This window comes from Oryctolagus cuniculus, chromosome X (assembly GCF_051225735.1).
Source record: "Oryctolagus cuniculus isolate XC-2025 breed Fujian yellow rabbit chromosome X, ASM5122573v1, whole genome shotgun sequence".
Classification (NCBI taxonomy): domain Eukaryota; kingdom Metazoa; phylum Chordata; class Mammalia; order Lagomorpha; family Leporidae; genus Oryctolagus; species Oryctolagus cuniculus.
Window position 1 is genome coordinate 107,622,406 of NC_142888.1, and position 26,413 is coordinate 107,648,818.

The 26,413-nt window shown below is 47.8% G+C and overlaps 1 protein-coding gene across 11 annotated transcripts in view; it reads left to right on the forward strand.

Annotated features, from left to right (window-relative positions):
• The first annotated feature begins 2,994 nt into the window (after window positions 1-2,994).
• Window positions 2,995-26,413, forward strand: part of RBMX2 (RNA binding motif protein X-linked 2) — a 52,189-nt gene continuing 28,770 nt past the window's right edge. For 9 of the 11 annotated variants that reach the window (XR_016227743.1, XR_016227744.1, XR_016227745.1 and 6 more), the window contains exons 1-6: window positions 2,995-3,181; window positions 3,354-3,469; window positions 4,739-4,790; window positions 11,229-11,358; window positions 13,208-13,385; window positions 16,724-16,830. Coding sequence is in view for 7 of the 11 variants with exons in the window: in XM_089323894.1 (XP_089180020.1) it covers window positions 3,177-3,181; window positions 3,354-3,469; window positions 4,739-4,790; window positions 11,229-11,358; window positions 13,208-13,385; window positions 16,724-16,830 (588 nt within the window). In the remaining 4 variants the exon portion in view is untranslated. Of the gene's footprint in view, window positions 3,182-3,353; window positions 3,470-4,738; window positions 4,791-11,228; window positions 11,359-13,207; window positions 13,386-13,904; window positions 15,469-16,723; window positions 16,831-24,719; window positions 24,794-26,413 lie in introns of those variants that run through there. The other 2 variants (XR_016227746.1, XM_008273191.5) reach the window with 2 other exon arrangements.

Sequence of the window (26,413 nt, forward strand, 5' to 3'; positions counted from 1 at the left end):
AATGGCTTCCCCCCCATACTGTCCCTCCCACCCACAACCCTCCCCTTTCCCACTCCCTCTCCCCTTCCATTCACATCAAGATTCATTTTCGATTATCTTAATATACAGAAGATCAGCTTAGTATACATTAAGTAAGGATTTCAACAGTTTGCTCCCACACAGAAACATAAAGTGAAAAATAATAGATGATTTTTTTAAATGATGATGAAATCAGATCAGACCTATTGTCATGTTTAATCCCAGTGAGAGTCAAGTTGGGAGTTGATAGTTTCTTTTTTTTTTTTCAAATAAATACATAAAATATTTTTTAAAAAATGAAGTAGCAAGGAGGCCAGAGTGGCTGAAGAGGAGCAGGCCAGAGTGAGAATAATAGGAGACTTTTGTTTATTTAGCAAGATCTAGGTACTTTATATACATTCTAAGTACTTTATATACATTCACTTATTTGCTTCTTGCAACTAACCTATGTGGTAGATGTTAGCATTCCATTTGACAGATGAGCAAACAGGCACAGAGAGGCTAAGTCCCTAGGTGACAGCTGATAAATAGTAGTCAGGATTTGAAACTAGGAATTGTAGCTCCAAAGTCTGAACTCCTTGTTTTAAAGAGGCGGAGGATTAGCCTATTGAGCCGTGGCGCCGGCCCCATTTATTTTTTAAAAAAGATTTTATTTATTTGAAAGGCAGAGTTACAGAGAGGCAGAAGGAGAGAGAGGGGGAGAGAGAGAGAGGGAGAGGGAGAGGGAGAGGGAGAGGGAGAGGGGGAGAGAGAGAGAGAGAGAGATGTCTTCCATCTGCTGGTTCACACCCCAAATGGTTGCAATAGCTAGAGCTGCATCAATCTGAAGCCAGAAGCCAGGAGCTTCTTCCTGGTGGTCTCCCACACGGGTACAGGTGCCCAAGCACTTGGGCCAACTTCTATTGCTTTCCCAGGCCATAACGGGGAGCTGGATTGGAAGTAGAGCAGCCGGTACTCGAACCGGCACCCATATGGGATGCTGGCACTGCAGGCGGCAGCTTTACCTACTCCACTACAGCGCCGGCCCCTATAATGCAATTTTTTATAGTGGACCTGAGCATCCTCTGGGTTCCGTATCCACAGGCGCTGGTGGCGTGTGTGTATGTGTTCTGGGACAAATCTCCCATGCATACTGAGGGAAAATTGTATATCACCACGTCTTTTACTGGTTCCTAGATAATCCCCGGCCTGTGGCACGGCATCCCATATGGGCTCCGGATTCTAGTCCAGCTCTCTGCTGTGGCCTGGGAGGGCAGTGGAGGATGGCCCAAGTGGTTGGGCCCCTGCATCCACATGGGAGACCAGGAAGAAGCACCTGGCTCCTGGCTTTGGATCAGCGCAGCGCTGGCCTTAGCAGCCATTTGGGGAGTGAACCAACGGAAGGAAGCCCTTTCTCTCTCTCTCTCACTGTCTATAACTCTACCTGCCAAAAAAAAAAAAAAAAAAAAAAAAAAACAACAACAAACTACCAAGCAAACATATCTTGTCGCCTCAAGAGGGCAGGAAACCCACCCCAAGACTCCTATCTACAGATGTTAGCTATACAAGACAAATAGACTCGTAGATACTGAATAATGACTAATTAACCCAACCTAGTCTGCAGAGAAAGCACTTTTCAAGTTAACTGAAGTTTAGTTTTTTCTTCTATAAAATGGGAATGGTAATTGCATCTACTTCATGGTTGCCAAAGTGGAGAGGCAGTACATGCAAACTGCTCAGCACATATTAGCACAGCACATCATCTGCTCAATTGTTAGCTATTAATTTCACAATATTAATTACTGCCTCCTGGTCAACTAGGAGAGAGGCTATGGAAAAGAGTGTAGTAGTGCCCATCAATCTAGGAGTGGTCAGTTTAGCCTGTACAGGCACGCTGGCCACCTGCAGATGCATTGGGATTTGATTTACCCTTTTGAGGCCAGCCAGTGGGGCTGGAGTCTGTGGGCCCCTTCAGACAAAGGTAGAATGCCCTTCACAAGCAAGCTGTCAGCTGTGGCTGGAAAGCCTGTCTCCAGACCAACTGGCATCTCCCCCACTAATAGCTTCTTGTGCTGCATGTGTGACCTTGCAGCCTTAAATCACACCTTCAGGGTGGGTGCAATCTTTCACTCAGAGCTGTCAGGGGAAGGGGATGAGTCCCTGGGGGGTGGTGGTGGTGGTGGTGGTGGTGGTGGTGGTATCAGGCTGGTTCCAGGAGATCCAGGCTATCTTAGGACCTTATGGCTTTAAATCACACCTCCAGGGTGGCTGCAATCTTCCACCCAGAGCTATCAGAGGAGGGGGCTGGGCCCCTAAGGAGATGGACAGTTTCCAGGAGACCCTCCCCCCTCCCCGCCCCCGCTATCTCCATGAGCCCCAAGCCAATCCACATACAAATGTGAAACTCCCTGTTCAATGGGCACCCCCCAGTAGGATAACCCAATCAACAGACAATAATGCCTTAAAAATCCGGGGCACAAAGCCAGTGTCCTGCTCAGGCACTCTGCCTGCTCGCCCCTCGGACCAGACGCTTTGTCTGTCGCTTGCCAATCAAATAAAAGTTTTTGCCTCTTTGCAAATTGTTTCCCGGCTCTTTATTTCTATACTAAGCTGAGGAAAGAACTCACGAGATTCGCTCCAGCAACTGCCCTCCCTTTCGTGACCGGTAACACCTTTTACCTATCTTCATTTTTCTGCCCTAACTCCTAAACAGGGACGCTTTGATGGGGTTGTGTGTGCACAACTGACTGGGAGCGAAGATCCCTGTAGGGCTTTGCAGTGGGAGCGAGGGCTGGGACTAAAGTCCCCCCCACACAAAGAATCTTGCTCAGTTTTCATTAAGCAAACCAGTCTTCATTACGTAAACGCTCAGAGATAATATAATCAGTGCTAGGCATCGATCAGGAGCCAGGGCTCCGGTAACAGCCCGGGCTCGGACCCTTGCCCCATTTTACAGAGGGAAGGTAGGAACTAGACAAAACTACGTTTTCAGAGGTGGGAATTCCACGGAGCGCTGAAAAGCCGCTTCCGCACTACAGCGCTGACGTCATAATCCCGCGCCGCCGACTTCTTCCGTCGTAAACTGCCTACGCCTCTGGGCGCGCGGCGCCGGGGTCGCGCATGCGCCGCGCAGCCCCATCCGGAAGCTGACTCCTAGGTGCATAGAGGAAGCCTGCGAAATGAAGTAAGGCCTCAGTTTCCCTTTGGGTTTGGGGGAGCAGCTTTCTGGGGTGGACCACCGGGGCTGGGGTGGTCGACCGTCTATAGGGCCGAGGGGCGGGAGAGGCGCGGAGAGTAGAGAGTGGCTAGTCCGGTAGTTTGGCTGGACTAAGCTATGTCTGCTTTTCCTTGTGCAGCCCTTTAACTAAGGTGAAGCTGATCAACGAGCTGAATGAGCGGGAGGTCCAGCTTGGGGTAGCGGAAAAGGTGTCGTGGCACTCTGAGTACAAGGACAGCGCCTGGATCTTTTTGGGTAGGATGCACGTCTTTTCCTCTGCAGTATTATATTCTCTCCTGGCCTACTTTTGTCCCTTTCAGTATTTCTGCCTTTCACTCCTCCGCACATTTATCGTCCACTTTTATGTCCCTGTGCTAGCAGTCTTGCCACTTGTTTTGTCGGAGACCGTGGTTGTCTCATCCACCCATTGTACAGGTGAGAAAACTGAGGCACAGAGACGTTAATGGATCTCCACGGAAGTATGGAATTCTAAAACTCATGGTCCTCACCATTATCCTATATTACTCCTAACTGCCCTACACCTTTCCCGTTCCCTCAGAATTCATGCCCCTCCTTTAACTAACTAGCTGTCTTTGGTCCATGGCCAAACTACCATCCCTGTGTTCATTTTGAATCACAGCCGCTAATTCTACAGTGTGACTCTTCAACAGGGTTATTTCACCATTTATTTCATTCTTATAAGAAGCCTTTGAGGCAAGTACTAACACCTGAGTTTTAAAGATGAGGTTTGGAGGGGATATTGTTTCCTATGAAATGCTTAACAGTAGTCTGTGTGATCCTTTGTAGGTGTGAGGTGGGGTAATGATATATTGAAATTGGTTTTGGATGTTACCTATAAAACCAGGGGAAATAAGCATACTAGTTCAAGGTATGGGGGCCGGTGCTGTGGAGTAGTGGGTAAAGCCGCTGCCTGCAGTGCTGGCATCCCATATGGGCATCGGTTCTAGTCCCGGCTGCTCCACTTCCGATCCAGCTCTCTGCTATGGCCTGGGAAAGCAGTAGAAGATGGCCCAAGTTCTTGGGCCCCTGCACCTACATGGGAGACCGGGAAGAAGGTCCTGGCTCCTGGCTTCGGATCGATGCAGCTCCGGCCATTACAGCCATCTGGGGAGTGAACCAGCAGATGGAAGACTCTCTCTGCCTCTCCTCTCTCTGTGTAACTCTGACTTTCAAATACATAAATAAATCTTAAAAAAAAATAAATTTAAGGTATGTTTTAGAAGCAGAGTTTTGTGGTAGAAACTGCTTTGTCCGTAGGATTTTCAGTGTGAGGAGAACTGAGTGATCGGATGAGTTTGGCTTGTGGTGACCTGACCTTTCCACTCAAAAATAATCACTCCTTTGTACTACTGTCTTTTTTATATATACTTGTGTCACTGTATCAGACTGATTTCTTTGACGGTGGAGTCTGCTAACTCTTTGTATCCCCAGTGCCCGACCTAGTGATAATGATACTTAGGAGTCATTTGCTAAATTTCAAACTGAAATGTTTTTCTCTTCTAGGAGGGCTTCCTTATGAACTGACTGAAGGGGATGTCATTTGTGTATTCTCACAGTAAGTCCATTTCACTTCCTGCCTTCTGGGTCAACAAAGTAGTATACTTTCCTTTTTATTTCCTTTTTCTTTCTTTAAAAATGATTTATTTATTTGAAAGGCGGAGTTATAGAGGCAGAGAGAGAGAGGTCTGCCATCCGCTGGTTCACTCCCCAGATGGCCGCCACAGCTGGAGTTGCACTGATCTGATGCCAGGAACTTCCTCTGGGTCTCCCATGTGGGGTGCAAGGATCCAAGGACTTGGGCCATCTTCTATTGCTTTTCAAGGCCATAGCAGAGAGCTGGATTGGAAGTGGAGCAGCCAGGACTCGAACCAGCACCCATCTGGGATGCTGGCACTGCAGGTGGTGGCTTTACCCGCTAAGCCACAGCGCCGGCCCCAAGTGGTGTACTTTCATAATACATTTTGTGCATGTATCACAAAAGCCATATATTTTAATTCTAGGCTGATGGCATCCCTGAATGTGGAGGGCTGGAACTTTTGCATTAGTCTAGATCAGTCTCAGGACATGACGAAAGACCCCAGAAGTTGAATAATTTGAAAGCTGTCTTGGGGATTTTCACTGAGGCTTGTTCAGCCTGGGTCTACACAGAAACAGATTGAACTCCCAGGAAGATCTCATGTTGGCCCACTTTCTTGGGCTCCTGCAGACTGGGGGTAACCCATGATCACGGGTTCCTTCTGAGCTCTCACTTCTGTGACACTGTAGAATTAGGGCAAAGCACAGAGGAATCTGGGAAAACCAGAATGTTTAGGTGGTAGCTTGTATTCTTTCTAGATGAGTGTAAAGTTAGTGAGCAGAGCCATTGTCTGTACTGAGAGCTTGAGAGTGGCCCATGAGCAACGAGAATGAATAGGAGGCTCATATATTCTTTCTGCCGAGGGCATGAATCAGTAGCACCTGATGGTAAAGGGTGCTGGTAGCTTGTACTGGTGGAAGCACCTGATAGGAGAGGGCCTTGGTGGCTGATACACAACCCCGGAGCTAAACAGAGTGGTTAGACAATCCACAGGGCCAGAAGGTCTTGGCAGCTCACAGGAGCAGAGGGCCATGGCCTCTGGGTTGTGTATCCTCCAGAAGCAGAGAAGTCGCACAGCAAGTATAGGCAGAGGACCATAGAGGAAGGGCCGGGTAAGCAAACATGGGCTGTGAACCTGGCAGAGGGATTGCTGTGGTGGGATGGTTGGGGCATCCGGTAGGCAGACAGCCCTGGCCAAGTGATTGGTCAGCCAACCATGGGAAAGGAATTGGCGAACACACGTGAGAGGAAGGCCGTTGGTGGAGGGCCTGGGCAGCCCAGAGAGGCCATGGGTCCTGGCAGGGAAGAGTCTGCCACCTCTAACTTCTGGGTGTTGGCAAGTTCTGGGCATGTGCAGACTGTAGTTTCTGTCCCTTTGTGGGTACCTTTACCTGATCCAGCCTTCATCTTGGAGCTGTTTTTATTTTTACTTGCACTGAGTGGTGCTCTGCTAGTCTGTATGTTTATTCTAGTTCTCTCTTCTGTCTATACATTCTCTCCATGAAGATTGCCTCGGCCACTGATAATGATGGCTTTCCCAAAATGCATTTTAGGGAAATTATTGGGGCCAGTGCTGTGGTGTAGCAGGTGGGACTACCGGCTGCAGTGCTAGCTTTCCAAATGGGTGCCAGTTCAAATCGCAACTGCTCCACTTCCAATCCAGCTCTCTGCCATGGCCTGGGAAAGCAGTAGAAGATGGCTCAAGTCCCTTGGGCCCTGTACTTATGCCGGGGACCTGGAAGAAGCTCCTGGCTCCTGGCTTTGGATCGGCCCAGCTCCTGCTGTTGTGGCCATTTGGGGAGTGAACCAGTAGATGGAAGACCTCTCTTTCTCTCTCTCTGCTTCTGCCTCTCTGAAACTCTGCCTTTCAAATAAATAAATAAATCTTAAAAAAAGGCAGTGATGTCTATTAAAAAAAATTATCAAAAAAATGTGTAGTTGTTTTAGAACCTTGAACACAAAGCAAAAAGTGTAAAGAAGAATGTAGAATGTACTTTTAAGGAAGAACTTGGCCGGCACCGCGGCTCACTAGGCTTATCCTCTGCCTGTGGCGCCGGAACACGGGGTTCTAGTCCCGGTCGGGGCACTGGATTCTGTCCTGGTCGCTTCTCTTCCTGTCCAGCTCTCTGCTGTGGCCTGGGAGTGCAGTGGAGGATGGCCCAAGTCCTTGGGCCCTGCACCCGCATGGGAGACCAGGAGAGGCACCTGGCTCCTGGCTTTGGATCAGTGCGGTGCGCCGGCCACAGGGGCCATTGGAGGGTGAACCAACGGAAAAGGAAGACCTTTTTTTCTGTCTGTCTCTCTCTGTCCACTCTGCCTGTCAAAAAAAAAAAGGAAGAACTTAACATGTTGGCATATTTCTTTCTTTTTTTTTAAAATATTTATTTTATTTGAAAGACAGAGTTACAGAGAGAGGTAGAGACAGAGAGAGAGAGGTCTTCCATCCGCTGGTTCACTCCCCAGATGGGGCCTCAACGGCCAGAGCTGCGCCGATCCAAAGCCAGGGCCAGGAGCTTCTTCTGGGTCTCCTACGTGGGTGCAGGAGCCCAAAGACTTGGGCCATCTTCTACTGCTTAGATAAAATAAAGACCTCATCTTTATTTTTTTAAATAATGTTGGGTATTATTTCCAATGATTTACTATTACAAGTTATATTACAGTATACATTATCATATGTAAATGTTTGTATGCAACCGCAGTGGCTTCCTCAGTGAAAGAAAACGAGCCTCCTGCTCCCTGCCCCTCCCCTCCCCTCTCCTTCCCTCCCTCTCCCTTCCTCTCTCTCCCTCTTTCCCTCTCTCTCCCTTTCCTCCCTCCTCCTCTCCCTCTTTTCTCTCTGTTCCTGTCTCCCTCTCTCCTTCTCCCTCCCTCTCCTCTTTCTCCCTCTCTCCCTCTCCGTCTCCCTCCCTCCCTCTCTCTCCTTCTCCCTCTTTTTCTGCCACTCTGCCTTTCAGGTAACTAAAGTAAATCTTAATGTTTTTAAATTATGAAACAATTTCAGGCTTAAAACAATGAAAGTTATAAAATAATATAAAGAATGCCTGTGCCCCCTCCACCTAGATTTTACAGATGTTAGCATTTTGCCACATCGGCTTTGTCATTTCTTCTCTTCACGTGTACATACCAGGGGGTCTTCAGAAAGTTTGTGGAGAATGTGGCTTATGAAAAAATGTAAGAATTTCAAAACAAATTGTTTTAAATTCAATTTTTCCACAAACTTAAAAAAATGACTGCTTTACTTTCATTTTATTGAAAGAAAGAAACAGGGAGGGATTGGCTGTCTGCTTGTTCGTTTCCCAAATGCCTTCTTCATATTGACTTTCATGGTATCTCTATTCAGTGTGTTATTTTTATGTGGTCAGATTTATGTCTTTTATTGTTTCTGGATTGCGACTCATAATTGGAAGGTGTTTCTCCCACCCACATACCCATGTTCTCTAGTATTTGGTTTCAATTTTGTGTATTGAAATCTCTGACCAATTTAGAGTCTGGTTGACAGTGTGAGGCATGAATCTAGTTCAATCCTTTTTCAAATTGCTATCCACTTGTCCCCAAACCATTATTAAAAGTCATATTTTCCCCCAGAAAATTGAGATGCCATCCTATCTTATAGTAATTTTTTTTCATATATACATTAGTCTCTTTCTTGGCTTTCTTTTCTGCTCTGCTGCTGTGTTTAATCACTTGCCAGTACAATGTTATTCTAGAAGCTTTTCAGTGTGTTTACTATCTGATTAGCTTATTTCTCCTCATTGTTCTTTTTTAAAGGTTTTTTTTTTCAGTTCTTATATGTTAATTTTTTTTTCCCCACAAGAACTTTAACGTCAACTTACCCGGCTGCAGGAAATGAAAAACTTATACTTTTATTGGAGTTATTTTACATTTATATATTTACTTGGAAATTTTTATATCTTTTTGATGCTAATTCATTTATCCAGGAATAATGGGTCTTTTTATATTTGTTCAAATCTGTGTTTTTGTCTTTCTTTCAGGAGTTTTTTTTTAAATAAAAAAATTTTTAATTTATTTGAAAGAGAGACAGCAATCTCTCATCTGCTAGTTCAATCCCAAGATGCCTGCAACAGCCGGGGCTGGGCCATGCTGAAGCCAGGAACCTGGAACTCAGTCTAGGTTTCCAGGTGGATAGCAGGGAACCAAGATATCAACCCATCACCTGCTGCCTTCCAGGGCGTGCACTAGTGGGAAGCTAGAATGAAGAGCAGAGCCAGGATTTGAACCCAGGCCCTTTGATATGGGATGCAGGCGTCTTCACCACTATGCCAAATATTCACCCAGGTTTTTTTTTTTTTTATTTTCTTTATGTAGGCTATCTACATTGCTTGTCGCTAAATGTGTTTCCAACTATTTTATCTTTTGTTGCTATTATAACTGGGATTTCTCTTGTATCTTCTAATGGATTATTGTTTGTATGTAAGAAGATGATTGATTTTTAACTTTATTTCCTGTTTGCTGAATTATTATACTGCTTGTTTTTTAAATCAGTTTATTATTCATTCTCTTGGGTTTTCTATATATATTTTAATGTATAAACTGTGGAAATAGTTTTATTTCTTCTTTCTCATTTCTTCTGTTTTATCTCATTTGCTTTGGTCCATACTTAATATGCCGTTAAATAGTTCTGACCTTAGTTTAATCACCTCTAGTATTTTCTATTATGTAAGATGTGTGTGATCATATAACATCATATAATATGAGCTTTAACTTATCTAGAATTTATCTTTTTGTAAGGAGCAAGATAAATTTTTAAAATTTATTTATTTGAAAGGCAGAATTACTGTAGGGGGTGGGGGAGAGACAAAGATCTTCCATCTACTGGGTCACTCCCTGAATGGCCTCAATGGCAGGGGCTGGGCCAGGCCCAAGCCAGGAGCCTGGAACTTGTAGCTCTTCCACGTGGGTGGCAGGGACCTAAGCACTTGGACCATCTCCTGCTGCTTTCCCAGGGACATTAGCAGGGAGCTGGATTGGAAGCTGAGCATTGGAACGTGACCCAGCACTCACATGGGATGCTGGTGTTGCAACTGGAGGCTTAACCCACTGAACTAGGATGCTGGCCCCTAGATTTTTTTCTATTTAACTTCTGCTTTATCTTTATTGCAGCCGTCTTTCATGAGTTTGCTTTCATTTTATATTCATTTTCTGTTTTTTAGACAACAAAATTCATTAAGGTTATAGATTTTCCTGAGTATGGTTTTAACCACATCCTATAAATTTTGGTGTATATTCTTTGTATTTTTGTTCTTTTCTAAATAGTCTACCACTGACTTTTAGCTTTATTTTATTTTACTCTCTTTTCTTCTGGTTACTGGTTAGAAGAGTAGGTTCCAAGTTCTTGTTAGTAGGGTATTTTTTTTGTTTAAAACGTTATTTCCAACACTGTAACTGTGGTTGGATAACGTAGTCTAGTCTAATTTTTGGAGTTTATCGAGGTCTATTTTCAAACTTTATTGAGGTCTAATCTGTAGTCTGTTTTAATCCAAAGTTCATGAATTCTTTTTTTTTTTGACAGGCAGAGTGGACAGTGAGAGACAGAGAGACAGAGAGAAAGGTCTTCCTTTGCCGTTGGTTCACCCTCCAATGGCTGCCGCGGCCAGCGCGCTGCGGCCGGCGCACCGCGCTGATCTGAAGGCAGGAGCCAGGTGCTTTTCCTGGTCTCCCATGGGGTGCAGGGTCCAAGCACTTGGGCCATCCTCCACTGCCTTCCCTGGCCACAGCAGAGAGCTGGCCTGGAAGAGGGGCAACCGGGACAGAATCCGGTGCCCCGACTGGGACTAGAACCCGGTGTGCCGGCGCCGCAAGGCAGAGGATTAGCCTAGTGAGCCGCGGCGCCGGCCAGTTCATGAATTCTTGAAAAGAAATTGTCATCTTCTTGTAGGTTTCAAAAATAGCTATATATGTACTAGCCTGATGTTTCATATTTAATATAATTATTGGTATGTTAATTATGTTTATTGTTATTATACAATTGTCTATTTTCTCATCTTATTTCTGTTAACTTTGTTACGAACCTACTGATGTGTTAGAATCTCTTATAGTTTTATTAGTTTCTTTTTGTATTTCTACTGGCTTTTCAAAAATTTGGATTTCTTAATTGATGCATAAAACTTAATGACTTATACCTTTGTTATATATTAGAACCCTTTTCAAGGTAAAAGAGTTTTCATGCTCTCATAGTCCCATTTAATGTTTTTAATTTGGCCTTGTATTTGTCTTCAATCTTAGTATTTCCACTCCTTTTTTAAATTGGTCTTTTTTTATTTTCAACCTTTCTATCTTACCTTGTTCTAGATGTGTTTCCTGCCTGGAGTACATTGTTGAATTTTGTTTTATTATGAACAGTCTGAATATTTTTGCATTTTGAGTCAATGATGTCTTACTCTTTTCTCACATAAATAGATATGGGGAGGTTGTTAACATTAATCTCGTGCGGGACAAGAAGACTGGAAAATCCAAAGGTTTCTGCTTCCTCTGCTATGAAGACCAGAGGAGCACGATTCTGGCTGTTGACAATTTTAATGGGATCAAGGTGAGCATGCCTAGTGAGCAGAATTTGGCTGGACTCTGTGTGTGTATCCGTACAGGTGCAGGGGCAGTACTGGGCAGCTGGGTGTGTGGCAAGGACTACAGAGGTGTGGAGGCATTCTTCAGAAAGTGATTCAGGAGATGATGCTGTTGGCCCATGGCCCTGTCAAGACTTGTTCCTTTCCCCCGTACGTGAGCAAGCCTTCTCCCCAGGAACATGCCTGCCGCCCATCCCATCCTGCATTTTTTCACCTTTCCCTCTTCACCCTCTGCCCTCATCTCTGGTGCACTGGAGAGCAAAGAGACTAGCAAATGTGTTTTTCCATGTGTGCTATGTTGGTGGAGTTGGGCCTCATAGGACACAGCCATGTCTGTCTGTCATGTGTCTCCAGTGCCCTAGCACACTGGGCCCTGGAAATTCTCTGGTGAAAATCTGATGACCAGTTCTACAAAAAACTCATTCTGAGATTTTTCCCTTCTCTCTTTCCTCTCATCTCCCCCATTGCGAGTGAGGCCTGGAGCTGAGAGAAGAGGATGGGACAAGTTAGGTTTATCTGTGCTCCACATGATCCCTACACTCATTTAGCAAAGACCCTTCAGTTGGAGTGAGCATTGTTCAGGGTCAGATGTGACTCCTGCCTTTGAGAATTTGTCACTGGTTGTGCCAGTACGGAGTGGCTGGAGATTATAGAACAGAGTGGAGCAGTGTGCCAGGCTTAATTTTTAAGGGAGCCAGCAGCCAGAGGGAGTTACCATAAAAGGGAGGCTTCTAAAAATGTTTCAGAATGGAGAATAGGATAGTTGATGAAGGTATTCAAGCCCAAAGAACAGAATAAAAATCTGTTCTTGAATTGGAACAATAAAAGTTAAGCTTTTCAAATTTCAAATTAATTCGTCTATGTAATAAGTCTGTATCTGTCAGAAAATAGAATTTTTTTTAAAAAAGATTTACTTATATTTATTTGAGAGGCAGAGTGACATTGAGAGAGAAACACAAGTGTTTCCATCCTCTGATTCGCTCCCCAAATGCCCACAACAGCCAGGTCTGGGTCAGGCCACAGCCAAGAGCCCAAATTCCTGGGCTATCATCTGCTGCCTTTCCAGGCTCATTAGCAGGAAGCTGGATCAGGAGCAGAGCAGCTGAGACCCAAACAGGCACTCCAATATGGGATATAGGCATGCCCGGTGGTGGCCTAACCCATTGCACTGCAACTCCTGTCCCAGAATGAATTTTAAGTGAGGAGCAATTTTGTGATTCCCCTGTGGGAGTTGTGATTCACAGCACAGGAATCGATGTAGGCTGATTGTTCTGGTATGGTGAGGGTAGAACAAGGCATGAGAGCTTAAGAAGAAGAAATTGGTCTTTTCTCCATTTCTCTCACCTTTCTACTTGTTGGTCCACTTTTACCTCCTCCTAACGACTGTGCTGAGCTTAAGCTAGACTTCAGGAATTCCTTCTAGCTGCCAGGCTTTTCCAGGACAGCTAATGATACGGTATTACAGAGTGGGGCAGTTGGTTGCTGTCCCTCTGAATTCTCATGGTCCTCTGTGATGCTTGTGCTCCTGGGCAGTGCTTCTCGGCCTTTGTTCACATGAAAGTATTTGTATCTCGCCCTGGGGTACGCCGATGAGAATGCTAGTACAACTGTCCCGGGCCCAGCTGGCTGCCGCTGCCCTAAAGGCTGAATGGGTTACCATCTAGGCACACCTGCAGTGATTCAGACTGGTTGAGTGGGTCTGCTGTGGCGGTTTGCGCCGTAATAGAATTAGAGAGAGGGTAATAGATGGCGTTCAAACAGCTGGACAGTTTGAAATGAAGCCTGCCTTTTTGAGACGCTGCCTGTTTTTCTTAGATCAAAGGAAGAACTATCCGGGTAGATCATGTGGCTAATTATCGGGTTCCTAAAGTCTCAGAAGACATGGACGATGTGACCAGAGAGCTCCAGGCGATGGGCTGTGGTGTTAATACCCCCTCACCGAGTTCATCTGAGGATTCTGAAGAAGAGAAACCCATAAAAAAGCACAAAAAAGGTAAAACATTCAAACCCAAGAGAAACTTGGCAGTCTTAGCATCTGTTCCTCCTAGAGTTCATTGATGGTTGATAATCGGGTCATAAGTATGCGAAGGAGAGGTGGGGGGACCTTATTTTAATTGGGGAAGGGGAGGTGTCAGCAGAAGACTCCTGTTCTGGGTTGAATTGTGTTCCCCAGAATCGACACGTTGAACTCCTCACCCCTAGTCCACTGTGACTGCATCTGGACATGTGGTTTTCAGAGAGAGACTGGAGTGGGAATGGCCGTGCCCAGCAACTTGACGTTGCGGGTGACAGACATCGAAGTTGCTTCCCCGCGGCACTTTCCCAGAAGCACAGGGTGACGGCTTCACGCTGCTGCCCAGCCTATTTTCCTTGCCCATGGGCTCCCCTCCCGGCAGGCAGGCATTGGTAAACTGGTCTACCTTTGCTGGATGTCACGTACACGGAGAGGAAAGACATGGCTTTAGGGAGTTCTATTTCCCTTTTGTTACCGATTGTCGCCCTTCTCCTCCAGACAAAATGGAAAAAAAGAAAAGACGGAAAGAGAAAGAGAAAGAGAAGAGTGACCGGACAGTACTGGTCGAGCAACCATCTCCCTCTTCCTTGCCCAGAAGCAAGACAATAAAGGAAAAGGATGAGCCTGGCCCTAAGACAAGCAGCACCAAGGGCTCCGAGAAGGTGCCGAAGTCGGAGTCCAGGGAAGCACGGAAGCACTACCCTGTCTCCCCTGAGGTCAGAACTGTCCCCCGCGGTGGAGTTGAGGACCTGGCCAGGGAGCTGAAGAAGGAGAAATCCAAGCATGAGCACAGGTCCTCCGACAGGAGAGAGGCCAGAGAAGAAAGGAACAGGGATAGGGACAAAGGACGAAGCTCAGACGCGTGTTCTAGCTGGCACAATGGGCATTCGGATGGGTGGAGCCATCGGAGTAGAAGTCGGAGCCGAGATCGATCTCACAGACAGAAGAAGTCCCGTAGCTCCCGGGAGCGGGAGTCCTCAAATCTCAGTGAGCGTAGGCGTCACTGAAGCCAGTTCAGCCGCTCGGTAGATCTGGAAATGAAATGTGTTTCTAAAATGCAGTCAGATTCAGCTACGCCATTACTTCTCCATATGAAATCTCTAGAGCTGATTTTTAAAAAATCCCTTGAGTAGTGGAGTCCTTGAGAAGGCTGTGGTTTCATTGGCAGATACCCTGCATTTTCTAGTACAATCCATCATCCCTGGAAATATACTTGGAACTTAACAGAGAACGTGTCCTGAATTTTCGTTCATAAATTGGCCATGGGGCCCATAGCCCCCCCAGCTTGAGATGAAATTGCCAGAAAAGGAAAATTACAGACAATTCTAGAGGCCTAGTCTTTGTCTTCAATGTTGAGAACCCAGCATTCTAAGACTTCCAGTTAGAAGGTAGAACTGCAGTGAAGTGTGGTTTAACTAGGTTCAGACAGCTGGAGGTGAATGTGATGGGATTCTTTTTTTTTTAAGTATTAATTTTATTTATTTGAAAGGCAGTGTTACAGAGGAAGGGAGGGAGAGACACAGAGATCTTCCATCTGCTGGTTTACTCCCCAAATGGCCACAACAGCCAGGGCTGGGCCAGGCTGAAGCCAGGAGCCAGGGACTCCATCCAGGTCTCCCACATGGGTTTGGGGACCCAAGTACTCAGGCTATCTTTCACTGCTTTGCTGGGCGCATTTAGCAGAGAACTGGATCGGAAGTGAAGCAGCTGCAGCTCAAAACTGTTGCTCATCTGAGATGCCAGCATCACAGGAGGCAGCTTACCACTGCACTACAACGCCAGTGCCTGATGGGATTCTTAAGAACAACCAGCTCCCTCTCTAAACCCTGTTTGAAAACAGCTTTAAATGTCTTGTCTTTTTCTTTTTTTGGTTGAGATATTTTTCCACATACTTTTTTCCCTTGGAATTCTTTGTATTGATGTGAAATGCAGATAACATAAAGTTAACCAATTCAAAGCAATTCAGTGGCACTTATATTCACCATGTTGTGCAAACACCACCTGTGTCTAGTTTTGAAGCATTCACATTGTCCCCAAATAAAACCTAATACCTATTAAGCAATAACGTGCCATTACCCCTATCCTCCCTGTCCCTGGAAGCCACCCATCTGCTTTCTGTGTCTATGGATTTGCCTGTTTGGGATGCTCCACAGAGCAGGAATCACACAGCAGTGGCGTTTTGTGTCTGGCTTCCTTCACTAAGCATAATGTTTTCTAGGTTCATCCATGTTATAGCATGTATCAGTACTGCACTCTGTTTTAAGGCTCAATAATATCCTGTTGAGAGACCACGCTTTGTTTCTCCATTCCTTGGGACGGACGTTAGGATTGTTTCTACCTTTGGTTAGTCAGCTTCCTGTTTTGTGTGCAGACACGCCAGGCGACCTTCTGTGCTTGGTTTGCTTTTCACGTAGCCGCTCTTGCTCAGGTGGGAACACTGGTAGCTCCATCGCACACCTCTGGTCTGATTGGTAGTTCCTTCTCATTTTGAATCTTAGTTTCTATTATAGCACTCAGCCCCTTATGAATTTGGCAGGAACTGGTTCACAGGCCCTGCTGCAGTCTTTTTTTTTGTTTTTTTAGTTAAAAAAATTTTTAAACCTTTATTTAGCAAATATAAATTTCCAAAGTACAGCTTATGGATTAGAGTGGCTTTTTTCCCCCTATACTTCCCTCCAACCTGCAACCCTCCCATCTCCCGCTCCCTCTCCCCTTCCATTCACATCAAGATTCATTTTTCAATCTTTATATACAGAAGATTGATTTAGTATATATTAAGTAAAGATTTCAACAGTTTGCACCCACACAGAAACACAAAGTGTAAGTGTACTACTGTTTGAGTATTAGTTATCCTGCTGCAGTCTTAATGTTGAATTTCTTTTTTTTAAGTTCTCATTTTTAAAAAAGATTTTATTTGAAATGCAGTCACACACAGAGAGAAGGAGATACAGAGAAGGGTATCCGCCATCTGCTGGCCACAACAGCCAGGGCTGGGCCAGGCCAAAGCTCAGAGCTTCATCTGGGTCTCCCATGGGGGTTTAGAGTCCCAAGCAATTGGGCCATCTGCTGCTTTCCCAGGCACATTAGCAGGGAGCTGGATCAGGAGTAACCAGGACTCAAACCAGCACCCTTATGAGGTGCTGGTGCTATAGGTGGCAGCTTAAGCTGCTATGCCACAAGGCTGGCCCCTTAACGTTGAATTTCCGACCCTGCCAATGGGAGGGCCAGTGCTTTAACAGTGAGCACGCTATCTTAACGTTACCCTGAGTGGTAGTTTGGGTCCTTGATTACAGGTACAGGGCTTTTTTTTTCCCCAGGGATAGAACGCCTGAAAAGGAAAATGGAGCAGGAGATGGAGGAGTCTGGGAAAGCTGTCAGACTGTGGTGCATGTCTGACCTCTGGAGAAGCAAGGAAGGAAAGAAGGTGAGTAAAGAAAGTCTTACAGGGCAGGTCTCAGAAGTTCTAGCAAAACTGATGTTGAGTCCTCGAGCCAGAGCCACTTGTCAGAGGAGGCCTGTTTAGTCAGTTTGGTAATCAGGAGTCTGCTGTGGGCCTCTGCTTCACCCATTGTGGCTACTTTGCTCAAGTCCCAGTTCCTGGTAGCCAGTTGTGAAGGCTCATGCAATTGACTAGGTCATTTTGTGTGGTTTTTCTGTATATGGCAAGGAGCTGGATCATACAGTTGTGGGCACTGGTTAGGCAAGTATGACATTCACAAAACAGGAGCTGACACTGCAGTCCACAGGCAGAATTTTTTCAGGGAAACCATAGCTTGCTCTTAAGGCCTTCAACTGATTGGATGAGGCCCACCCAGGTCATCAAGGATGATCTTTCATTTATTTTAAAGATTTATTTATTTGAATGTCAGAGTTAAAAAAAAGAGAGGGAGAGACTGGGAGAAACATCTCCCATCTGCTGGTTCATTCCCTAGATGGCTGCAATGGTTAGCACTGTGCCAGGCCAAACCAGGAGCTTCATCCAGGTCTCTCACATAGGTGGTGGCAGGGGCCGAAGCACTTTGGCCATCTTCTGATTTCCCAGGCACGTTAGCAGGGAGATGGATTCGAAGTAGAGTAGCAGGAACATGAACTGACACCCATATGGGATACTGGTGTCATAGGTATTGGCTTTACCCTCTGTGACAACACTGGCCCCATAATTTCTTCTTAAAAAAACTGTAGGGGCGGGGCTGGTGCTGTGGCATAGCAGGAAAAGCCACCGCCTATAGTGCTGGCATCCCATATGGGCATCAGTTTGAGTCCCGGCTGCTCCACTTCCCATCCAGCTCTCTGCTGTGGCCTGGGAAGGCAGCGGAAACACTTGGGCCACTGCATCTGTGTAGGAGACCTGGAAGAAGCTCCTGGCTCCTGGCTTTGGATTGGTGCAGCTCTGACCGTTGGGACCAACTGGGGAGTAAACCAGCAGATGGAAGACCTCTCCCCCCAACCCTGCCTCTCTGTGTAACTGACTTTGAAATAAATAAATAAATCTTTTTTTTTTTTTTTGACAGGCAGAGTAGACAGTGAGAGAGAGAGAGAGACAGAGAGAAAGTTCTTCCTTTGCCGTTGGTTCACCCTCCAATGTCCGCCGCGGCCGGTGCGCTGCGGCCAGCGCACCGCGCTGATCCGATGGCAGGAGCCAGGTACTTATCCTGGTCTCCCATGGGGTGCAGGGCCCAAGCACTTGGGCCATCCTCCACTGCACTCCCTGGCCACAGCAGAGAGCTGGCCTGGAAGAGGGGCAGCCGGGACAGAATCCGGCGCCCCAACCGGGACTAGAACCCGGTGTGCCGGCGCCGCTAGGCGGAGGATTAGCCTAGTGAGCTGCGGCGCCGGCCAATAAATAAATCTTAAAAAAAAAAAAAAAAAAACTGTAGGGGGCTGGTGCTGTATTGTAGCAGGTAAAGCTGCCACCTGCAGCACTGGCATCCTATATGGGTACCAGTTAAAGTCCTGGCTGCTTGGCTTCCAATCCAGATCCCTGCTAATGTGCCTGGGAAAGCAGCAGAAGATGGCCCAAGTACTTGGGCCCCTGCACGCATATTAGAGACCTCGAAGAGGCTTCTGGCTCCTGGCTTCAGCCTGGCTCAGCCCTGGCTTTTGCAGCCATTTGGGGAGCAAATGGAAGATCTTTCTCTCTCTGCCTCTGCCTCTCTCTAACTCTGCCTTTTAAATAAATAAATAAATTGTAAAAACAAAACAAAACCAATTGTGGTGTTAACCACATCTACAGTATATACCTTCATAGCAACACCTGGACCAGTGTTTGAATAATGGGACTCTATAGCCTAAGCCAAGTTGACACACAAAAATAGTCATCACAAATGACCATCTTGTCCACTTGACTTTCCTCACTGATAACCTTTACCCCACAGGCCAAGACACATTGGTGTTACTCCAACTCCCAAATTAGTTCTAGGTACATGCTGGGGGCTAGGAAATGACCCCTGGGAAATTCAGCAGGCCCACTGTGAGGCCTATTTTAGGCAGCACTTCATAAGCCCCCCAGTCCACTAGGGGTCCGTGATGATGCTTCCAGTCTCGGGCTCAGGCAGTTTAGATGCTGAGTCCCGTACTGGAAATGTGTGGTGGTTCTTTCCCCAGTGTACATGTAGTTTAGTAAGTGGCTGGAGGTCCTGTAGCAGCCAGGACTCAAACTTGTCGCTCCCCCTCTTCGTGGAGGAACGACACAGGACCCTGTGCTGTTCTTTCGTCTGCTCGGCCCTCCCCGGGTTTGCTGCTGGTTCTTCCCGGGTTGGCTACTATCCCTTCCACCTCCGTGGAAGGGCAGTTCCCCCTGCCACATTCCCCACTTCCGCAGGGGAGCGGCACACCGCCGGCCGGCTCTCTCGGGGGCTGCACAGGTGTTCCCCTTAGATGTTCCCCTTAGATGTTCCTGGTGCATGCCGTCTCTCTCCTCCTTTATAGTCCTCCTCTGCCAATCCCAACTCGGCTGCCCACACGCCGAGTACGCTGCTCTCCTCCAATCAGGAGCAAGTCCTACAGTTTATTGGTTGAACTGGAGGCAGCTGTGTAGAAGCTGTTTTCTTCTCTCCCAGCGCCATATTGTGGGAGAGCAGGTGCATAGAATAAGTCTCAATTCCAGTAACAGTCTAGTCCGAGCTGCTCCCCACAGATCCCCCTTTCTTTTTATTTTTTGGCGTTGATACGCGCCTGTCTTCGGTGTCCCGCGGCACACATTCTGCTCTACTTGCTAGAGTTGCCACAGGTTCTTACAAGTCCTATCAATCAGGCAAACCGAATCCGGGTCCTCTCTTCGCCACGTTGTGAGGAGGTTTTTAGGCGCTGATGCGTGCCTGTGTTCGGTGCCCTGCAGCGCATGCTCTGGTCGAGCCGCCTGCTGGTGCTTACCGCCTTAATCAGGCAGACCGAATCCAAGCTCTCTCATTGCTGTGTTGTGGGGAGGCCTTATTGGTGTTAATTCGTGCCTGTCTTCGGTGACCTGCGGCGCATAAGCTGCTAGCCGCCCGCAGGTGCTCATCGCCTCACTTAATCAGGCAGACCGAATCCAAGCTCTCACATTGCAGTGTTGTGGGGAGGCCTTATTGATGTTAATTCGTGCCTGTCTTCGGTGACCTGCGGCTCATACTCTGGTCGAGCCGCCTGCTGGTGCTTACCGCCTTAATCAGGCAGACCGAATCCAAGCTTTCTCATTGCTGTGTTGTGGGGAGGCCTTACTGATGTTAATTCGTGCCTGTCTTCGGTGACCTGCGGCGCATAAGCTGCTAGCCGCCCGCAGGTGCTCATCGCCTCATTAATCAGGCAGACCGAATCCAAGCCTTCTCATTGCAGTATTGTGGGGAGGCCTTTCTATTTTCTCTATTTCTCTATCTCCGGGCATTCCTATTTCTCCCATTTTACTTCTGTCTGCCAACATTCCTATTTCTCTCATTTTACTTCTAAACTTCTGTTTCTCTTATCCCTGCGGCTTCCCGGCGGCGCTCGCCCCGAGGCTGCTTCTCGGCACCTCGCCCCGCGGCAGCTTCACGGCTCCGCGCGGCTTCCCGGCGCCTCGCCCCGCCGGCGGGCTCCCGGCTCTGCGCGGCTCGGCTTCGCGCGCACACTCCGCGGTCTCCACGCCCCTTCGCGTCTGAACCACGGCCTCGTGCCAGCCCCGCGTTCCCTATCTATTCACGCCCCGTGCTCTCTCTGCACGCGGCGGCTTCCGCGAGTCACACAGCGTAGCTTGCGTCTCCGCCACTAGCATTCAATCCAAGTTCCCCGGGCTAGCCTGGCGAATTCAACCCAGCTCACGTCTCCGCCCCACGATTTGGCCTCCCGTCCTCTGCTCCCCGGGCTAATCAGACGGATCCCAATCTGGCTTACGTTTCCGCTTCTGGTTTCAACTTTTCGCCCCCTATTCCCGGGCTAACTTGAGAATCCCAAAGTGGCTTTCGTCTCCGCCTTGGCCTGCCCCCCGCGGCTTCAATTTCCCTAACATTTTTCTCTACCCGGTATGTTTCCCCAAGCTTTCCTCCAACAATACTCCTCCCTCATTTCTCCTGGCCTCTCCCCACAGTCCGCATCCGAGTCTGTTTGTTCTAGCTTTCACTTTCGCTTTCGACCTTAGAGATTTCTCCCAGCTTCCCCCCGTAGTCCGTATCTGAGTCTATGCCTAGGCTTTCAATAGCTTCTTCCGGCACCTTTTTCGTCCGGCTTTTCCCTAGGCTGTTTGCTAGTCTCTCCCTCCGATATTTTCCACTTCTTCCCGTTTCTTCCCTCCTAAGTTTCATATCCGTCCTAGGTTTCCTATCCGAGTCACGGCACCATTATGTCGCTCCCCCTCTTCGTGGAGGAACGACACTGAACCCTGCCTAGGCTTCATATCCGAGTCACGGCACCATTATGTCGCTCCCCCTCTTCGTGGAGGAACGACACAGGACCCTGCGCTGTTCTTTCGTCTGCTCGGCCCTCCCCGGGTTTGCTGCTGGTTCTTCCCGGGTTGGCTACTATCCCTTCCACCTCCGTGGAAGGGCAGTTCCCCCTGCCACATTCCCCACTTCTGCAGGGGAGCGGCACACCGCCGGCCGGCTCTCTCGGGGGCTGTACAGGTGTTCCCCTTAGATGTTCCCCTTAGATGTTCCTGGTGCATGCCGTCTCTCTCCTCCTTTATAGTCCTCCTCTGCCAATCCCAACTCGGCTGCCCACACGCCGAGTACGCTGCTCTCCTCCAATCAGGAGCAAGTCCTACAGCTTATTGGCTGAACTGGAGGCAGCTGTGTAGAAGCTGTTTTCTTCTCTCCCAGCGCCATATTGTGGGAGAGCAGGTGCATAGAATAAGTCTCAATTCCAGTAACAGTCTAGTCCGAGCTGCTCCCCACACAAATTGGCACCCATATGGGGTGTTGGCATCATATGGTAGCTTAACCTGCTGTGCCACAACACTGGTCTCCTGGCAAGGTTTTGGACTTCACATAATCTGTCCACTCTGGCATGCCCACTTCCCTCGGCTTTTGTGTTCCTTCCTTTGCTGTCTCCTGGGCAGCTCAGGCCTTTGTACCTTGCTTAGCATTAGCAGGCCTCTGAGAGCCACTGGAGTAGACTTTTTGCCCCTTGTTGTTCTTGCCAGGGGGTTAAATCCTATATCCTGAGAAAGGTCTTCCAAGTCTGACTTCTAGCTTTTCTGGCCCTTTTAATAATCAAAGCACCCTTGAAATGCAAACCCACCACTTTCCTGACTCCTGCCAGTGGGTGCCAGCTAATTCTTGCGGCTCTGTAGTATACACCTCCTTCTTCATTGGGCCCCGTGCATTGCCTGTGAGGTTACGTTGGGATTAAATCCTAATTAACAGTGAATAGCCAGGACAGGACCTGGGGACGGCTTTGCAGGGCACTGGTTGCCTGGTGCGGGGAGCAGACTTGCTGCATCTTCTGGCACAGGGGAGTGTTAGGCCTCACTCACGAAGAGTGGGCCCCTCTGCAAACTGCCGGCTGTGCTGAGTGTGCTGAGCCAGCACCCTCAGGGGCGTCCAGCCATGTGTTTGCGTCCAATGTTTCAGGGCCCCAGGTCTCTGCTAGCACATGAAGTGCGGCCCTGACCTCAGCAGAACAGAGTTGCTCCATGGTAAACACTGCACTTTTAATCTCCCTGGACTTCCGCAGCACTGGCCCATCTTGTCCTGCCTGGCTGTGTTTGCTCCTCACTGTGGGAGATAAGGGCCCTCTGTGGGTTTCATGGAAGCCCTCTGGCTCTCACAGTCTATCTTTAGCCACTTAACTGTCCTCCATTTAGCATCACACTGCTGAGCACGCCTGCCTCTCCACTAGCTTTGCAGGCCTTACTCCCCCAGATTTGTCAAAGGTCTGAGATGGCATACCTGCAAGGCCATCTGCCCAAGTCATCACAGAAGCAGGTGGAATGCCGCCCCGTGGCTGCGGCTATTCAGGCCCTCCAGACAATGAGAGAACCTCACCCCGCCACGGCCTGTTTCCTGGACCACCACTGGCACCATTTGTGCTGGTTTGAGTTCTCTGAGAAACCAGTGCCAAGGTGGGACTACACAGACACTGACTCGGGAAAACACAGGGTGAGGGGAGTGGGGCGCTGGTGGGGAGAGCCTAGAGGCAGGCCTAACCTCTGAGAAGAAGAGAAATGAAGGGTGGATAAGAAGGCTGTAAAATGCAGTCTAAGAATATCCCAACAACGTGAATATGTGTGTCAAGAGGGCCAGTGTTTTTAAAAGATTGATTTATTTGAAAGAGGGGGAGAGAGATCTTCCATCTGCTGGTTCATTTTCCAGATGGCTGCAACTGCTGGGTTGGGCCACACTGAAGCTAGGAGCTTCATCCAGGTCTCCCATATAGGTGGCAGGGGCTTAGACCATCAGCTGCTGCTTTTCCCAAGCCATTAGCAGGGAGCTGGATTGGAAGTAGAGCAGCTGAGACAAGAACCAGTGCCTGATATGGGATGCTGGTTTCACAGGTGGTGGTTTTACCTGCTATGCCACACAGTCTTTTTTTAAAAAAATTATTTGAAATGAAGAATTAGATCTTCCATTCACTGATTCACTTCCCAAATGGCTGCAATGGCCATGGATCTGAAGTGGAACAGCCAGGACTCGAACTGGTGCCTTTATGGGATGGCTTAACGTGCAGTGGTACAGCGCCGGCCCTAAGAGAGGCAGACTTGACTCAGGCCCTGAGCACCCTGTACACTGTTGGTGTTTTATATGGCCAGGCTTATCCATCTTGTAATGCTGAACTCTCACTGCAGGGTCCCATAGGCAACTCAGTGGGGCAAGGTGGCCACTGGGTGACTACTGTTCAACTGCTCGCTTCCCAGGGGAGGAGCACCAGTTTGCTCATGGCCCCCAATGTCCCAAGACCTTGACCCCAGGTTCCTCAGCTCCAGTACAACCTCCAACATATATTGCAGCCATCTAAACCTGCTGCATTGTCCCTGTGAGACTGTGTGTGTGTGTGGGGGGGGGGGAGATGTGGGAACTGGAGAAACTGCACTGCTGCTCATGGTGTTGGCTGCTGAAGTAAGCCATCTGCTTCTGGCCTGTTAAGTCTCATTGTGTGTTCTTTCTGTACCTGTGAAGTTACGGGAGATTTGCTCTTTGCCAACCTCTGTAATGGCTGGGGGCTCTTCCCTGACAGTACCTGTGACCTGAAGTTACCTGTCAGGGGCAAGTGTTAACGGTGCAGTCAGTTAAGCCACCGCTTGTGATGCCAACATCCCACATCAGGGTACCAGTTCGAGTCCTTGGCTGCCCCACTGCTCATCCAGCTCCCTGCTAATGTGCCTGGGAAGGCAGCAAAAGATGGCCCAAGCGCTTGGGTCCCTGCATCCCATGTGGGAGGCTTGGAGTTCCTGGCTCCTGGCTTTGGTCTGACCCAGCCTGGTTGTGGCTGTTTATGAAGTGAACTGGCAGATAGAAAATCTTTCTCTTCCTTCCTGTCACTCTGCCTTTTAAATAAATAAATAGGGCTGGCGCTGTGGCATAGTGGGTTAAGCTGCTGCCTGTGATGCTGGCATCCCTTAGAGGCACTGGTTCGAGACTTGGGTGCTTCACTTCCCATCCAGCTCCCTGCTAATGTGCCTGGGAAAACAGCAGAAGATGGCCCAAGTCCCTGGGTCCTGCACCCATGTGGGAGACTTGGATGAGGCTCCTGGCTCCTGGCTTTGGCATGGCCCAGCCCTGGCCATTGTGGCCATTTGGGGAGTGAACCAGTGGATGGAAGATCTCTCTTTTTTTCTCTGTAACTCTGCCTTTCAAATAAATAAAATTAAATAATAAATCCATCTTTTTTGTGAAAGTTACTTGACAGAGGAGTCCTGTGTTGCAGGAGTGGCCCTACTTGAAGTCTGCCATGTGGACAGATGCCTGTGGGGAGACTTGGTAGAAATGCAGTGATGGATGGTGAGTTTCAGCTGCAGTAACTGGAATGCAGGTCAAAGGTCAGTAGCTGGGCAGTGTTATGCTTCCTGCACTCAGATCTCAGAGGCACGTAGGCACCCTGCATCAGGCCCTGGCTACTACCAACCTACTAGCCATTGGTTTTAGTGAGTTTTGAGGAACAGTGAACATTTATTTATTCCTTTCACGAGTCACTTCTCAGAAGACAGTTGGAATTCATTGGTGGACAGATTATCAAAAGTGACCCCAAAGCTAAACAGCCACATTGAGGGGCAGGTATGGTGGCACAGCAGGTGCACAGCAGGACGTCCGCACCCCATACCAGAGCGCCTTGGTCCAAGTCCTAACTTTTCCCAATCCAGCTTCTTGCTAATGTGCACCCTGGGAGGCAGCAGGTGATAGCTCAAGTACTTGGGCCCCTGCCACTCACGGGGGAGACCTGGACTGAGTTCCTTAGCACCCGGCTTCTGCCTGGCCCTGCCCTGGATGTTACAGGCATTTAGGTAGTGAACCAGAGGAGAGATCTTTCCCTCCCTCCCTACTTCTATCTCTGTTGTTCTGCCTTTCAAATAAATAATATGTAAATAAAACAAAGTCACATTGAAGTGTTTGTGAGGAATTTTTTTAGGTTATTGATATGTCAATTTTTTTTTGATATGTCATAATTAACACCAAAGATGGTCCCTCTGACTTTTTTTTTGCTTCCTTTAACTTATTGAAGCATGTACTTAGTAAGCAACTACCTTGGCAGTTCATGAACTCATTGACTCCTAAATTGGAAGTAATCTTTATCTGGTAGAGGCCATTCGTTCTGTAAACATGTTTTGAAGCTCTTTGAAAGGAATGGCTTAGTGGCTGTCTAAATGGTAATCTAAGTGAAGTGTGTAAGTGCTTTGCAGGGTGCTGTTAGGACCAAAGAATGAAGGCAAACATTTCCTGCTTTCATTTTATCTGAAAATGTCAACTCAGAAGACATCATCATTTTGGGTGTGATTATTTGTACCATGGAGGCTTTATCGCAGAGTTCTTCCTTTACTAAAAAAGTGGCCCCTGATTTCTGTTACTGGAAACTGCATCATAAAATAGACAAGGGCACCAGTTGGGGCGCCGGATTCTGTCCTGGTCGCTCCTCTTCCTGTCCAGCTCTCTGCTGTGGCCCGGGAGTGCAGTGGAGGTTGACCCAAGTCCTTGGGCCCTGCACCTGCATGGGAGACCAGAAGCACCTGGCTCCTGGATTCGAATCAGTGCGGTGCGCTGGCCACAGCGCACTGGCCACAGCGGCTATTGGGGGGTGAACGAATGGAAAAAGGAAGACCTTTCTGTCTGTCTGTCTCTCTCACTGTCCACTCTGCCTGTCAAAAAAAAAAAAATAGACAAGAGCAGGTCATATTTTTCAGTGGAAACTAACCAACAATGATATTTATGATAAGCATTTGTATTCAAGAAATCATGACCAATAGTATGTCATCAGAGATGCACTGGTTGTTAGATCAATCATCGAAAATGTGTGTCAGGTATTATTAAGGGGCAAAACCATGTGACACATGGTAGTTATGTTTCTTTGCAGTGTGTCTCATCATACAGATATGTAGCCATTGTCATTGGATATTCAGTTTTGATCCA